The 16,174-nt window shown below is 37.1% G+C and overlaps 2 protein-coding genes across 4 annotated transcripts; both read left to right on the top strand.

Moving 5' to 3' along the window:
• The first annotated feature begins 706 nt into the window (after window positions 1-706).
• Window positions 707-6,477, top strand: LOC131796855 (uncharacterized). The gene is made up of 3 exons (XM_059114463.2): window positions 707-2,012; window positions 4,006-4,188; window positions 4,688-6,477. Exons 1-3 carry the CDS (start codon window positions 1,004-1,006, stop codon window positions 5,191-5,193), a joined length of 1,698 nt encoding a protein of 565 aa, XP_058970446.2. The 5' UTR covers window positions 707-1,003; the 3' UTR covers window positions 5,194-6,477.
• Window positions 6,478-7,854: 1,377 nt separating this feature from the next.
• LOC131796743 (neuropeptide FF receptor 2) lies at window positions 7,855-14,332 on the top strand. Of its 3 annotated transcripts, none has more exons than XM_066161491.1 (5): window positions 7,855-8,396; window positions 10,696-10,887; window positions 11,209-11,656; window positions 12,268-12,494; window positions 13,033-13,147. In XM_066161491.1, the coding sequence occupies exons 1-4, from the start codon at window positions 8,222-8,224 to the stop codon at window positions 12,464-12,466; spliced, it is 1,014 nt and encodes a 337-aa protein (XP_066017588.1). In that variant the 5' UTR covers window positions 7,855-8,221; the 3' UTR covers window positions 12,467-12,494; window positions 13,033-13,147. The 3 variants fall into 3 exon arrangements, with proteins under 3 accessions (XP_066017588.1, XP_066017586.1, XP_066017590.1); XM_066161489.1 differs by having other exon boundaries at window positions 7,856-8,396; window positions 12,268-12,469; window positions 13,033-13,168; XM_066161493.1 differs by lacking the exon at window positions 12,268-12,494 and having other exon boundaries at window positions 7,870-8,396; window positions 13,033-14,332.
• The last annotated feature ends 1,842 nt before the right edge of the window (window positions 14,333-16,174 follow it).

Genomic DNA, 16,174 nt, shown 5'->3' on the forward strand with positions numbered 1-16,174 from the left:
CTAATCAATAATGCAGGTCTTTCAAAGATAATATTTGTATTTCTGGGGAAAATATGACATATAACAACCCATTTTTATCTACAGACATTGAAAGTGAAGGATGACACCATGACTTTACCCACGCAATAGATTTACTTTCAAAAACAGAAGTGATCAGTAAACGCAATGTGAAGAAAGTAGACCGAATTTAGCATCTGTCACTTCATTTAAATATCGCAGACGGCGACAAACCTCCCCAATTATTATGCTAAGTGTCAAAATTAAGAAATTCGCGTTTTGTTTTCTGCGGGGTGCCAAATTGTATTTTCGCATTAAACTCGTTCGTATAGTGCTTTGAATTTTTATCTCAAACGTTTTACAGGAGAACAGGGACCCCTGCGGTAGTTTTAGTTTTTTTTTACTTATCTTTTTTTAATGAAACTTATTTACGTACACACTTCTCCTTCCCCGCACGAAAAGTCATAGCAAATCATGAGCAGGTGTGAAAAGCAGGCTGAGTTAAAATTTTGAAATCCGTTGTGTTACATCAAATTGTCACCCTTCACTTTGATTAAATTCAAATGTATTCTCAAAATTTCCATTACCTGACTTTTCTTGACTGTTTTTTTTCGCGCCGGCTGCTTGATAAAGATCACCAGCCTATAATATTTCCTTTTATATTTTATAAACCAATCAGTACTTTCGTTGCAAATGTCTCAAACGTAAACAAACATGGCGACGTTTCCAGAGAAACAGAACGTAATATATTTCGCGAAACTGACCCATGTTTGTATCGGCAACATCGGTTTGGTGGCTACAACCTCGAGGAAAAGATGAAACAGATATTGTGCAGTTATCATAATAGGTTTTTCCATCGTATAATTCTGGCCTAAGACGTATTTGGCACGAAATTAAGCAGAGGAAATATGGCATGTTACGAGACAGGGCTGACGACAGCTTGTCTTGTTCGCGTGCGAAATAGACATTCTGCAAGAGGAATTTACGTGTCCAGGGAATAGAGATTATGTGCTCTACAACAGATAGATGCTGGGCATCTCCAAGAAACAATCAGCGTCTGAACCAGACATTCCCCCAAGAACAAACACCGACTCAAGGCAGAGCAAACAGAAAAAACCCACGACTGACTCATCCAACAGAATCCGGTTTCTCAGGCAGATTTATTCTGTCGTTATTGGTCTTTATCATAAACCTCATTCTATTCGCATTACTTCTCAGTTTTGTGATTCTCGTGGTTCCAGTATGTTTTTTCGCGAGGAAACTCATTCTTTATTTCAGTATTCGGCATTATCGCGATGGAAAGCTGAGCAAAATGTCGGCTTCCGAAGCTGTTTGGCTTCAAGCAAGTTGTGTAAATACAGCTCCGATATCTAATGTTTTCTTTCTTTTTGAAGGAAGAATAACCATCGATGAGCTTGAAAGCTTTGTCAAAAGTAAACTTGTGCATCAAGAAATGCTTCTAGGAAATTTACGATTACTAAAACTAAAACAATCTCCCGTGCCGATCTTGAGTGGATATGGATGGGAAGAAATAGACAATTTAGACGTAAACAATTGTGTTTTTGAATTTAAAGGAAATTCGTCGTCAGATCCTGGAGATTTGAAAGAAATTAAGGAAATATCCAACTTCAGTGGTGGAGAAGAATTATGGAGAGTGGTCTTGTTTCCGAAATTTAATGGGAGCGAAGATACTGGGGTGCTGTTTCAAATGCATGAAAGCATTGCGGATATATTCCCCTTTGTTAGAATTGTACTAGACTCGCTTGATTACAAGACTGTCTTTCTCAAGAGGCACTGCTTCTTCCTCGGACGTTTAGCCTCTTGTTTCTTTGCTAGCTTCACTGGACCACTTGTAATTCTCAAGAGACTACTCATGACAAAGCAGGAAGATTTATGTGGGACTGATCATGAGGGAATGCAACAGAATAGTGCAGATGATACCTTCCAAGTTTATTGGTCTGGACCGATAGATTTTAAATCTGTCAAGCGGATCAAAGATGTTACTCGTACAGAAGGTAATATTATGTGATATGAATTAGTAGGAGAACTGGGAAATCTCCAAGAGGTTATATTTTTTAAAGTAATTGTTGTCAAATATTTCGCTGAAATCAGAACAATTTTTTTCCAATAATAACAAAAAAAAACAAAACACAACATTAGAGAAAGTGATAGTTACAGCATAATTGGGATTACAAGTTATAACGACCATTAAAATCAGATGTTAGAGCAACATTTGATGCGCAAAATGCTTGAGCAGTGTTTTATAAATATATGAACTTGTAGAAATGTTCTCCATTTGCTAACATAACTCCAATTAGCTTCTTTTTTTTTCACTCTATTTTTAAAGAAAATTATAAGAGAAGTTCTGTTGAAGTGGTCTCAACATTAAACAATATTGGTTCTGGCAAATGTTGAGTGAATTTTGGAAGCATTGCCTTAATCTATATGGACATATGTGTATTTTTAAAAAGTGCTTGTTCATTACTGTGGTTAGTAAAACACATATGCAACTTGTATTTTGCATCCTGAAGTCTTTAAGAGGGACCAAGGCAAATTTTTTTGCCAGCAGCCCAGCAATCCTATGGGATTCACTTTCTTATTCTGTCCATTAAGCAGTGCTTTCAGTAAGACCTGGTACCCGTGGGAACTCTGGTGGGTATTCTGTTGTAAGTTGAGACCTAAAACACCTTAAGTTTTTCTATAGTTCTTTCAGTTGAATTTCGACTTTATGAACAAGTTTTGATAAAAATGACTGATATTGTCTTATCATATATTCAGCATACATTCAATTCAGCAAAAAAAAAAAAAAAGATTTTGAGATTCCAAGAACATACTGACTAAAAATTCAGTAACCAGTAACCATATGTCCTTTCAGTGGACTTTTTGAGTGAAACTCAAGAAGCAGGCTTGCATGTCAGCAAATGCAAGATTTTGATCAGTAATAAAATGATCAGTTAAACAATTGTTATAAAGGAGACATATGTTTGAAGATCATCAATGGAAGTTTAACAACAAAACTCTGTTTGAAGCCAGTTTATTTTTGATGGAAATGATGGGATAACAAGAGGGAATTTTTTTTATATTATTCTCTGGTGGGTACTTTACTGAGGTAGCCACCTTCAAATCTGCTCTGCCTTCATATTAAGTAATTTGGTTTTATCAACTGAGTTGATATTGAAAATTGGCCACCCTAAAGAGTTTCTAAAGCTGATGTTTGGGTTAGAGTTAAGTAAGAGGAAAGTGGCTAACACTTGAAACCTCAGGTTTAGAAACTCTTTGTGGTGGTCAATTAATTTATCAAATCACATTATCTTTTAAATTTACCCTCAATGGAGTTAGCACCACATTTTCTTTAGAAACTTTATCCCTTATGTAAAAGTGGTTTGGATCCTTGACTGCTTGCAATACATTAAAATGCATTATAGATGTATTTGAGAAAGGGTTCAGTAAGGGAAAGTGCTTGGCCTTTTATTATGACTGTATGTTCTTGTGAGACATCCTCCTCCCCAATCACACTTCCCAATGTCCATCCTTGGGTTCCCAATCTATATATTGGATTTGAAGTTCACAAAGTTTGATATAGTTGAACCTCTCAGGATAAGACATCCACAAAGCTCTAAAACGATGTCCCCTATTACGGATAGCTTCTCAGTAGTGAACTTTTACTCAACATCTGCCCAAGAAATTGGGAGCTTTTCATCCATTGAAGCAGGGGTTTGCTTGCAAGTCAGTGTTTTTATTTGTAGCTGGTCATTGCTGGAGATTTATTATTTAGGTTATTGGTCAGCTCATCTGACAAGGTTCTTTCAGCAGAAACGTTAAATGTACATTTTGATATTTATTTATTTAATTGATTTTTTAGTTATGATCAAGAATTAAAAAGTTTCACTTTGGTGTTATTTTTTTAATTGATAGATTGATTGATTAAACTTGTTTTATTTGTTCATTTTAATATCTAATATTGAATAAGCAAGATGTAAAATAATTTCTTGGAATTTTTTATTTCAGTTGACATTATTCTGCTTTCATGTGTGGCTGGTGCTATTCGTTCCTTACTCCAGAAATCAAGAGTTCAATACCCTGATGATGTTCGAGTCTGTATAAGAACTGATGTAAGACCTCAGCATTCCAGACTTGAGCTAGACAACAAATTTTCCATGGCTTTTATCAAACTACCAGTCGGCACAGAAGGTACAGTCCCAATGCTTTGTTCTCTAGAACAAATAGTGTTCACAATGGGTTTTATTTATATTTTAACCAAGGTGAACTCACTAAAATATTGAGAGCTTTCTCTCAAAATGAGGGTCGAGGTTGGGTGTGATTGGAGTTCCCTTCCATAATAGCCTAATAACTGTGATTTATTAATTTGACAGTGGGTGCACTTGTAGCAATGTAACTACTGCTACAAAAGTGGTCTTAACATTTGTGAGTTACTCAATGTTACAATTTTTATGAGACATAATACTATGTTGTGCTTTTGTCTTGTCTTGAAGATGACTTGCTGAATTTCATTATAGAAAGTGCTTTTTGTGTTGGGGGATCACAAAAAAAAATTGATACTCATGACATCTTTATTGAGATGTCATATAGATATTATTTATTATTATTATTATTTATTATTTATCTTTAGTATCTTTATTATTATTTATTAATGGCTATAGATTAATTAGCTATGTTTTCTTCTTCGAAGGTGCTGTGCCTCGGCTTTGGGAAACCAGACGCAGAGTAGACAAGTTTTCTTTTACTCTTGAAAGCACTATCATGTATGGCTTCATCAAGCTGTGTCTTCTTCTGTTTCCCTTGTCTGTCGTGAGGAGGCTCATTAATTACCTGATAAACAAGGTTTCGTGTACTGTAACCCGAATTCCTGGACCTAACATGCCAGTCTATTTGAATGGCAAAATGACAAAGATGATGGCGTGCTGGACTCCTAGAAAGACCCAGAATGGTTTTTCAGTCTCTATTACAAATCATAGCGGACAGATTTACGTCGGTCTAGTTACTAAACCCTCCCAAATGAATGACCCTTCACTGTTACTGGCAGAGTTTGAGAGAGAGGTGGCCGATTTAGGCAACCACTTGGGTAAAAGAGCATTGCCATCGCATCTGCGTTGGCGTCTTAAAGTGGATCAACAACTGGTTAATGCAGTTAACGAGGAAAGGGAGAGGGAGGCCGCAGAAAATGACTTGGTTTGATTATAAGTGAAATTCAAGGCTGCGTGACAGATTCTTGTAAATTTCACGGCAGTGTACAGTCGGTAGTTTGTTTCTCTGAAAACAATCTAGTCTTCTTAATTATGTTCCTAACGATTCCCCTAAGTGTTTCTCGATCGATGGGTAAACCAGGAAAGGAAAATCTGAAGTTATCGTTACCTCTTCAATGCGTTACATGAAAGGACAAAAAAATTAAAAGAAACGTACACCAAACATTATAAATTATTCACGGCTGTGCTCTAGCAGGGACTAAGCGCCGCAACTGACCAACTTTTGTTGATGGGTGACCTTTACGCATGGCTTTTATGAAAACTTCCAAGAGCTGGGCTCCTTTTTTTTAAAGTTATTTTTTTCTCAGACCACTGTCGTCTTGACTTTCTACTAAGTAGTTTGCCTACTCCTAGAACTGAAACCTCTATGGTATAGTGACCACGCAATATGGAGCTTTGTTTTGTCGGTGCAGTTTAGGAGAAAAACTAGGCTCTAAGCTCTTTACACCTTAATATGAATATCTATTTTCTCAATACCCTTTTCTATACTTTCCTTTGGCACTGACCAAGTTAATTCGTTTACAATTGAAGCTTCTTAGGTTGCCGATCATTTCCTTAATTCCCATGATATTAATGAATGGTTCAACAGTTTTACTGTAAGGAGAAATTAGATGCTGGTCACTCTTAGGGTTTTTGGGGTTGAGCAGAGATTTATCGATTTCAATAATTTTATTCAATTTGGCCTCTGTAGTTTTTTGAAGAGGAAAAAGAACGTTTCGTTATTTTTTACCATAGTTGATTCGTACATACTATACCTCATTAATAAGCCTGATAAGATTATTAATATATAAATATACACAAATGAATGTAAATTATAAAAAAATCTTAATAAGTTCAGACTCAACAAATGTCAGTTAAGAATACAATAAATATATATTGTGTACTATATGTAAAAACGTACAACAAATACAACATCTATGCTTATCCAGAAGGTGATGATCAATTCTTTAAATGCATGATTTCTATGTTATATTCGTGGTTGGACGTTGGCAAAGTTCTAAGGCCCTAGTGTAGGGAAGAAATTGCCAAAAGTGAGAGAAGTTTTTTATGTCTTTTAATGATTTAGCTGAGGCTGAAGTCAAGCGTCGGATCACTGCAGAGTCCCAGAGTACCAGAGGTTTTATTGACTAAAATTATCCTTGAAGTTATTTTGTGACACTTTTTAGATGTGCTGATACTGGACTGGAATAAAGGTAAAAATTGGCCAAAAATTAACTCTCAAAGGGAAAATGTTCGCGAAATTTTCTTCAGCTGAATTCTTTTCATACTGTGTGTTGGACGAGTTACCAAGTCATCTTTCTCTAGTTTTTCGTTTTCAAATGAACGTCTACTTTGCAAGTCAAGGGGTAGGTCTTTTAGGCAGTTCTTTAGAAATTACAGATAGGTCCTTCGCTCTTTGCCACCTTATCGTAAATTAACAATATTGAGATCTGTGCTTCTGCTGTAGTCCAAAAGTTTAGAGATTTAAGTTATATTGCTTTTGGAAGGAACTTGTTATGTTGTGTGTGAAATATCATCATCTGAATAGTGATATTATATCATCGATAGGTTTTGCCTGTTTTGGCTTTGGTTATTAAAAAGCTGATAACCTTTTGACCCTTGAGATAATATCCGGTTGTTCTGTACCAAGTAAATCAAAGAGAACCTTCAGTCTTGAAATAAAAAACTGTTCAAAACATCGCTTAGAGAAGACAGTTGTTTTCATAATAAATTCTGCAAGTGTCATCCAATTCGACATTGGCGTACTTTTACAGGGAACTGGCTCTTAATTTTGGAAACAAATGTGGCTGTGCTTGAAACAGAGGCTTGTTTTGACACTAAATCACGTTGCTCGATGAAAGAACTAGTAAGAGCAGGAGTTCACCTGAAAAAATTATATGTCAAGAAGTTCGTTTGGCACATTCCAGTTAAAATTTTTCCATGTTTCAAATCCATCTGGTGCCCGTACTCTATGAGCCATTGTGTTGCATAAGCCTACCAGTTCATGTTGTCTTTTCTGTTGAACGGATCAACTGATCAGCAGTACTATTTTCAGCCGGTTCATTGCAATGTAAGATGGTTGACGTACCAGACGTAGCACACGTTGAGGCAGATTGTGAAATCAAAACGTTTCCGGAGATGCTTGACCAATGCAATTTTGATCCACGCCATTTCAAGAAGTTGTTAAATTAGGTTTCGTAATTACCGATGGTTTAATTAGATTTCATCATTTCTTTGTAATGGTAATGCTGAAACGTTTCCCTTTCTTCTCTAATTGAAAATACTACATGACAATTATTGAGGACAGCGTTTTTGACCCACAAATCTCGGACAATGGAGTCTGAGATGTTTATCTACGACTTTTAGATTGCAGACTGCGTGTATTGAGATCCTTTCCAAATTGAAGATCTTGCATGTTCCTTTAATTTTTTGGCATTTGAACATTCAATAATGCAAATTCACACTTATCAAATTCACCTCAAATCCATGTACGGAAAACACAAAAGCTTGTACGTGTTCATTGTTTATCAACAAATCCTGTCTTGGCTCTTAAATACCTATTAAAATGTTACCATCTGACACCATCAAGGATATCTTAATACGATCTTAACACGAGTTTTCAGCACCACGCAGTTCTAAATTGAATCCCTGCTAGGTTGAAGGGAAGCAAAATGGCTTTGGCGCCTTGTAATCAGGAAACCAATCTAGACTATCTCCCTTAATGGTCGGACGTTTATTTGTTGTGTAAGTAAACTCAAGGGTCGCATTACAGAAGAGGGAAAGTCATAACAGCACTAAAAGGAAACAAACTAAAAGGCCCCGCCAAACAGATGTCAAAACGGACGAGTCCAAGTCGACTTCAGAAGGAATTATGCTGACCCATTAGTGATTCTCTCGAGAGCTAATCGTTGGGTCGTTTAATCATATGTAGATTATCGTGAGTCTTACTCGGACAAAACCTTCTTGTTTTCTTCGCAAAAATGAATAATGCGACCAACGGGACGGAAGCACCCCAAGCTCAGATGGACTATGTTGTGGAACCACTGGGCCTTCGAATTTTTCGCCTCACGGTGTATGTCATTATATTCTTGTTGGCAACGTTTGGAAACGCTCTCGTAATTTTCGTGGTTTATAAAACACGAGAACTGCATACAGGTAAGTTAATTTCATCTTCACAAAGCACAATTACGCGTACGTTCCTAAGAGGATTACGGATAAAAAGGATAAACTAAGTACCCCGCTGTTGATGGTCCTCTGCTCTTGAGATTTTTCTTCAAAATCTTTTTTCTTGCGTTGCGTTCAAGTCACGAAAGTAGTATGACGAAATAGGGTTCTACAAGTTGGAGTCACTAATACCATAAACACACTGTTCTTTTAATGGTGTTGTCACTTTTTTGCGTGAAACCTCAACATTCGAAACAAGTCTAAACGGCGTCGCGCCTAAATTCATGATTCATTGTCAACAGAGGGTTTATAGATAAATAGCGACGAGCGGCATTGAGATGGTTAGACGTTTCCTTTGCCATTTTTAAATTCTAGGCCTATTTGTTACGATTTGTGTAAAAGAGTTATTCTAACACAAAGCGAAAAATCCCTAATGTCCTCATGTTTTCGTGTGAAGCAAAGTTTGCAATCAATTTCGGACACGGGTGAAAAGGTGTGCGAGTTTCCTGTCTAAGGGCAAACAAAAGGCAGTTCCACATCTTGATTAAGTACACATAAATATTTCACTTCGAGCAATGCTCCATTAACTGGCGTGAACTCCCTTTTCTCTGTTGACCCATGGCATAATCAGCGTTGCTGCAAAGTTTGCATAACTTCCAAAAGATCACCAACTCCGCTTTAAGCGTGATTTGTCTTCAGTGGATCTATGACGTCTACTCAAGTACAAGCAAACCATTAGAGGCACCTTGAACGCGCTTCAAGTAACAATGATGGTGAACAAACATTACTACAACAGAAAAGAAAAACAGAAAATTGCAGAAACAATTATTATAACAACGGAAGAATTTATTGAAATAAAGCCAAAGGTTTTGAAGAAAAAATGTTATTACTGCGTAAATTATAAATTGTCCAACGAAATATGGTTTTTGTTTCCATCAGTAAACCAGATACCATATTAGAGAAGCAGTATGATTAGGCATTCGGTCTGCCAGCTTTCCGATGAACAAGGAACTTTTTATTAACTTCATAATTACAGAACAAGAGGATATTCCGCCATTTTATGTGAATTCCTAGTATTTCCCTTTTTTTTTTTTGCTTTCGTTTCACCGTGCAACAAGCCGATTCCGCTAATTATTGAAGTCATTGGTATTAATAGGACGATCGTATGTCCGTCAGGAAATCATTCACATTGACTTTCGTGACCTTTTATGTTTTTGTACGATTTTTCAAATCACGTCATATAAAAAACTAGAAATGTAGATTACGGGGGTAAATATTATAAATACCGACAACCAAGATAGGAAAGCGTGAATAATTTATACTCAAATGGTTAGTTGTGGAGGGTTCTTCCCAACTTTCCTTATTCGTGGTTAATATCGGAGTTTTAATAATTACTTACAAAACTCGAGGTCATGTTTTGATACCGAGTAATCCTGAAATATTGCTGTTGTTTTACAATATGGAAACCTGAAGACAATGGATCATGATAAACTTGGTCATTTTTATTTAAATTTTACTCGAAGTACTTATGAGCTTCCTGAGATTGTGGGTGGCAAGGTAACAGCTTAGCCACGCACAATTCTTCTTAGCTGAGTGTTTTTCCGCTTTGGGTAATCCAAAAAGCATATGTATTTACTTGGCCACCCGCACAAGCTTGACATGTCTCTTGACTGCTTTGTTTAAAAAAAAGAAACTTTTCAAATCGATTGTCTTTTAACTTTTCAAACCACTCGATGGATCTTAATAGCCAACAAGTGGCTGACACTCAAAATTCATCCCCAGGCCTTTACAGTCACTAAACAAAAGATAATTACACAACGTGGGTACGAGGAAAGACTGACAAGTATACTCATCCATAGTTACATACGTTTTACAACAACTTGGCCTACATCAAAGGACTGTCTTTAGGTGTAAATTTACGATAAAAATATTGGGTGAGAGAATTCATAAACAGGTCCTCACCTTTCGAATAGTTCACGGGTTGTCATCTCAAATTGAAGCTGTGTATTTAACTAATTCTCCGTTATTCCACGGGAATTAGTGGATGGTATACTCCTAGATGTTGCTGTAAGCCGGTTGTTGACGGCTCGATAAACGAGATCTTTGACAATCATGTTATTTCTTTTTTCTCTCTCTCTCAAAAAAAATGTCATTAAGTTGTATCTTGCATGCTGAGACGATCGATTCAAACATTTTTACGTTCTCGTCTAACAAAAATAGAAGATGAGAAAGAACCACATCCTGCCTCCTTCTAAAGAGAACATGCTAACGAATGAATTTTGTTTCACAGTAACGGGTTTTCTTATTGCTAATCTTGCCGTGGCGGACCTTGGAGTAGGGATGCTTTGTATTCCATTCACTGTCGTATATTTTGAACTGGATTTTCACTGGCCATTTGGTGCCTTCATGTGTAAACTCCTTCCTGCTCTGATGGCTTGCTTCGTTATGGGATCGGTGGGAACAATGTTGGCAATTTCATTGGGTAAGGAATATATTCAAAGAATACTTTTAGCAGTAACAGATTATTATACTAAAAGTAGATCTCAATCAGTTATATTTCAATTTTAGCTTCGGTGTATTGTTGAGCCGAATATAATCAATTGATTGCCCAGGGTAGGTTCTTAATGGAAGAAATTGTTTCGTTTATTGCTTGCTGATGAATCCCTGAGCTGAGACTGGGAGTTTAGCCTATGGTTTTGACGATATCGGCACTCCTTGGGGAAGTAGAGACCACAGAATCAAAGAGCACCCTCCGTCTTCTATTGTACTCTGCTTTAGATAATAGCACGTTCTCCAATTGCAGATCGCCATCAATCCATAGTGCATCCATTTGGTATGCGTATCACACGGTATCAAGGCAAGCTGATCATGTTGTTAATATGGCTGATAGCTCTTCTCCCAGCGCTGCCAATGCTGGGAGTTATGACTACTGAACCATATCCAGCAGGCGTCGCCTGTAAAGAGGACTGGCCTATAACCACTGGAATGCCCTACTCTACAATATACCTATTATGCACTTTTGCATTGACTTACGCTATTCCTCTTCCAATTATGATACTTATCTACATCAAAATCGGTGTAAAACTTCGTAAAGCTATCAAAGAGGGGGCTGACAGACCTGGGTTCACCCAGGCTCAAGCTACGAAACGGATCATCAAAATGTTGGCAGCGGTGGTTGTTTGTTACGCGTTGTGTTTCCTTCCTTTCCACACCTTGTATTTCATGATAGACTTCGGGGAATATCAATCCAGGTAGGTTCTGATCAATTTATCGGTTTTACTATACTATTTCGCGCAGATAAGTTTGTTTTCTGATTCAACAGCCACAAACAAGAGATATGATTAGTGGAATATGCAAGCATCGGTTGTCATCTTCGGTCATCATTCATAGAACAGTACAGATAATAAGAGTTGTGGAAAAAAAAACAACAAAACAAAGCAAAACAAAACGAAACGAAACATAATAAAACAACAAACATCCCGAAATTTCAAATAGAAAAATAAACAAGAATTCTAACAGATGTCTCTGTAAGGTTGACTCGGCAAGTGAACAACACGGACTCCCGGAGCTAAGGATTGCCATCTTTTTCAAGAAGTTAAATGCCTCGTTATAATCTTTTTGCCTTATAAAAATTGATGTAAATTTAGTAAAGCGATAAGTCTAAGATCAATGAAAGGCATTCATATCAAAGTTCCCCCACTCTACAGATACACTATCCAAACATGACTGATCGCTTGTGCTAGCTGCCATCTTATTTCTGGATATACACCCGCGCATGCCCACTGCTTGCTCATCATGATAACTGTATACATCTCACTGTCTAACTTACGTGAAGCCTTTTCCTTACATTATTCTCTCATAGGTTCTTTCCAATCCTACAAAGTTTCTCAAGCGTCTTCATGTACTCAAACAGTGCTTCCAATCCTGTGCTTTATGCTTTCTTTGGTGATCAGTTCAAAATGGGAGTCAAACAAGTATTTAATTCTACTAGACTGCAGAGGTTTCGATCCAGAAAATCAACCTCTTATGGTTGGGGGTCACCTTCCACAACTAACATTTAAGCGGTTAGTTGTGAGCTGTAACTCTAATGTAAGCAAATATCTAAAGCTTTGATAAAATATTGCATAAAGATCAATTGTAGCCTGCTTAAGTTAAAATGCTGGATATCGTACATAAGTATTCCTGTCTTTACCTTCCTATGAAAACACACCCTTATTTCCTTCTTAATTTTTAACAAACTTATAGACTTCTGTCATAATTGAGTGCCAAATAAAAAAGGATAACTATTTTAGTACTGTTGCACCATAAGAGGATGAAGCTAAGAGAGTGACTTCCACGTGTAGGTCCATAAAGTATCCAGGGTATTTGGTTTCAGCTTGTGCGTGTTGTAGATTTTGATGAAGATCAAATTAATGGTATGTCATGAAATAAGGACACATAATTGTCTATTTATAGACCATACTACGATCTCACTTTACGTGAGTGATCTAAGAAAAGCTTTTGAAGGACTGTGTTGAGAAAAAGGCCAATATGGAAGATTTCATCTCTTAGCTTTATTTTCTCTAGGTTAAATTGCCAGAGGGAAGTACAGGTGGACATCTCAATTTTTTTTATTTTTTACCGGCAGATACATGTACATCATGCAGTCCTATTTCCAAGTCCTGATGTACGGCAACAGCGCAACGAACCCAGTTTTGTATGCTTTCCTTGGAGACCAATTCAAGAAAGGATTTAAAAGAGCCATTCGCGGCGGGAGCCAAAGAGGTTTCTACACACCGCGAAGTACGATGAGCACTCGAGCTAGTTCAACTCGATAAAAAAGCTTCCACGTCGTTGAGATTTCCGAAGACCTGGCTACCGTCACTTTACTAAGTTCTTTGAAGGACCTAAATAAGATGGTCCAAGAGCGAAGATTAAGAGATGCTAATCGTATTTGGTTTTTCTCCAATCGCACCACAAAAGATGTCACATGGAAATGATCCTTTGCAAGCTTTACAACAAGTCACTCGAAAATTAAACGCTACGAAGCCTTTTGTATATATGATAATCTGAGACTCTGGCCTTTCCAGACATTGTACGATCATTAAAAGCTCCCTGTGAGCTTTTTTACTTTGTTTGAGAGGAAGACAAGGAAGAGGTCGATGTAGAAGTTCCGTTCCACTTTCCAAAGGCTATGACTGTTTTGGTCAGCTTCCTTTGAGGGCTTGCGACCTCTGGGGAAGGAAATGCTCACATTCCCTAGACCCAGAACTGAAACTTTAGGGCAATTATAAGGATAAAAGGATAAAACAGCCAAAGCCGCATATCCTTGCGTTTTAATGTTCGTTTTAAATTTTATTGGAGTTAAAAAAAAAACCCCTTAAAGTCTAGATAAGTCCAATTCTCTGCGGTATGTTGGCTTTTGAAGTAGTTGTATGCTTTGCATCGCAAATCTACATCAATCCGTGCATAAGTATATCTCTTTCGCTTTAGCTCTAGCCGGTGAATCCTTGTGGGTGCATGCAATTTTTTTCTAACTCACACTTTGACAAAATTTGTAACCATCTTTTTCAACATTGAAGACCAGGCTCAAAATTACTATCATCTTTAATCTGTATTAAAAGGCATCTCTAATATTTCTCATTCGATAGTAAACAGATTGGATAAAGAAATTAGGTTTTCTAAGAATTTTCTCCTTTGCATTATTTTAAATCACCATTAGTTTGGCAGATTTAGCCTACAGCATTTACATGTTACAACAACATTTAAATAAAGCTAGAAAGCATCAAGCGCTAAGATATATTAACTACACAATAAAATTACCTGACTTGAGTGAAAGTAAGCCAAGCAGATGGGCAAATTTCAATTCCGCACTATATTGCTTTTTTTAGTATAATTTTTCCTTTAGCATTTTCAATGAATTTCCTATTGTTACAATAAAAAGTAAATGACAGAATAGACTTCACATCGAAAAGAACTTAACAAGTTTACTTCATACTCAGCATAGATGACAGATAAGTACATGTTGTCACACTTAAAGGGGACTTAAAGAAAATCCAGCGGGTCATCCCTGTGTATTTTTTGTCCGACAATAGCGTCTAAAATCGGACTCTGGCGTCTAAATTCAGAGAATGATTTCTAAAATCGTATACTGGCAAACTAGTCTCTAAAATAGGACTTTAGCATCTAGAATTGGACAACAGCGTCTAGATCGGACATTTGCCTTTAAAATCGGACTCTAAACTCCAGAATCGGACACTAAAATGGACATTAGCGTTTTGAATCGGGCACTAGTGTTTAAAATCTGACTTTAGTGTCTAAAATCAAACACTGGCATCTAAAATCGGACACTAAATAAAAAAAACTGACACTAGTGTTTAAAATCAGATACTAAGGTCTAATTTCGGACACTGGTGTGTCTGAAATCGCACACCAGAGTCTGAAATCGGTCTCTAGTGTCTACAATCATGCGCTTGTCTCGAACCAAACATTAGTGTTAAAATCGGACCTTGGCGTTTAAAATCACACACTACAAATGGGACAGTAGTGTCTAAAATCAGGCAAGTGTGTCTGATATCGGACCCTAGTGTCCAAAATCGGGCATTGGTGCCTGGATTCGGACACTAGTGTATAAGATATTAGATGCCGCCGTCTCGGATACTCTTTGTTGTTTTCAGTTCTCCTTCGCCATAGGATAGACAGCCAACGAGGTCTTGTATTCACCCTTCACTCCTTGGCATTGGAAATCATATAAATATTCTCTTTACTGTTCCCTTGAAATTTCCTAAAGTGCTGTCAGGGAGAATTGTTTAACCATCAAGAGCTTCTTTAGTTAGTGGCCACTTCCCTTATTTTCGTGTCTTTAATGTTTGATAGAAGGTTTATGCTATGAGGAGAAATTAGAAGCCAGTCACTTGAGGGTTAAAGTGGGAACTCGATTCTTTACGACATAGCTTTCTTGAAAATCGTAACTTATCGTGTACTATATTTTCTACGATGAATATTCTTCAGAAGGTCCAATATCGTTGGACCAGTGTTAAATTTGTTAAATTTAAAGATTAACTCAGAAGAAAAGATTGAAATGTAAAATTTTTCATTTCGGGGAGTGGACAAATGAAACACGGAACCAGTAGCGATTAATTGAATGCTAATTCCGTCTTCCTCTAAGCGCTGCTCAGTGAAGACTAAAAGTGGAGAAAGTGATACTCATTGTGGTAATACAGGCAAAGAAAATGTGTATTAATAGAGCCCAACCCATACACGAAGACATATTTGTGACTTGAGACAATTCAAAATTCCCCCTCCTTCATTTAATTCCTGTGTTAGGCCCGCTCAGTTCCTTATTTCCCCTTTACCCCGCTTTGCCTAGTAGATCGGTGAGGGCAAGGAACAAAAACCCAAAATTTTCGGCGAAAATCCAGGCGAAAATTCCATCACTTATGGAACAACTCTTAACCTTCGTTATCAAGTCTCCGAGGGTTTAAACGAAATGTGACTTAACTTTACAGCTTTACAAGATAATTTGGTTTTGTCAAATGAATTGATAATTTAAATTGGTCACCGTATAGACTTTCTAAAGCTGATTTGGTGCCCTCACGAAAATTTGTGAGTCCTCTCCAACACACACGTCTGCGTGTGTAGGTTCCCATGATTTTTTTGTGGTATCGAATTCTTTCGATGTTGGCACGGCAGGAAATAACAGATCAATTCTACAATAAATTATTCTGTAGTTTTTAAAGTTCTAAGTGCTTTTTTATACATGTACATTTGAGAGGCTAACTGCTTTAATT

The sequence above is a fragment of the Pocillopora verrucosa genome, chromosome 1 (genome assembly GCF_036669915.1).
Source record: "Pocillopora verrucosa isolate sample1 chromosome 1, ASM3666991v2, whole genome shotgun sequence".
NCBI lineage: Eukaryota > Metazoa > Cnidaria > Anthozoa > Scleractinia > Pocilloporidae > Pocillopora > Pocillopora verrucosa.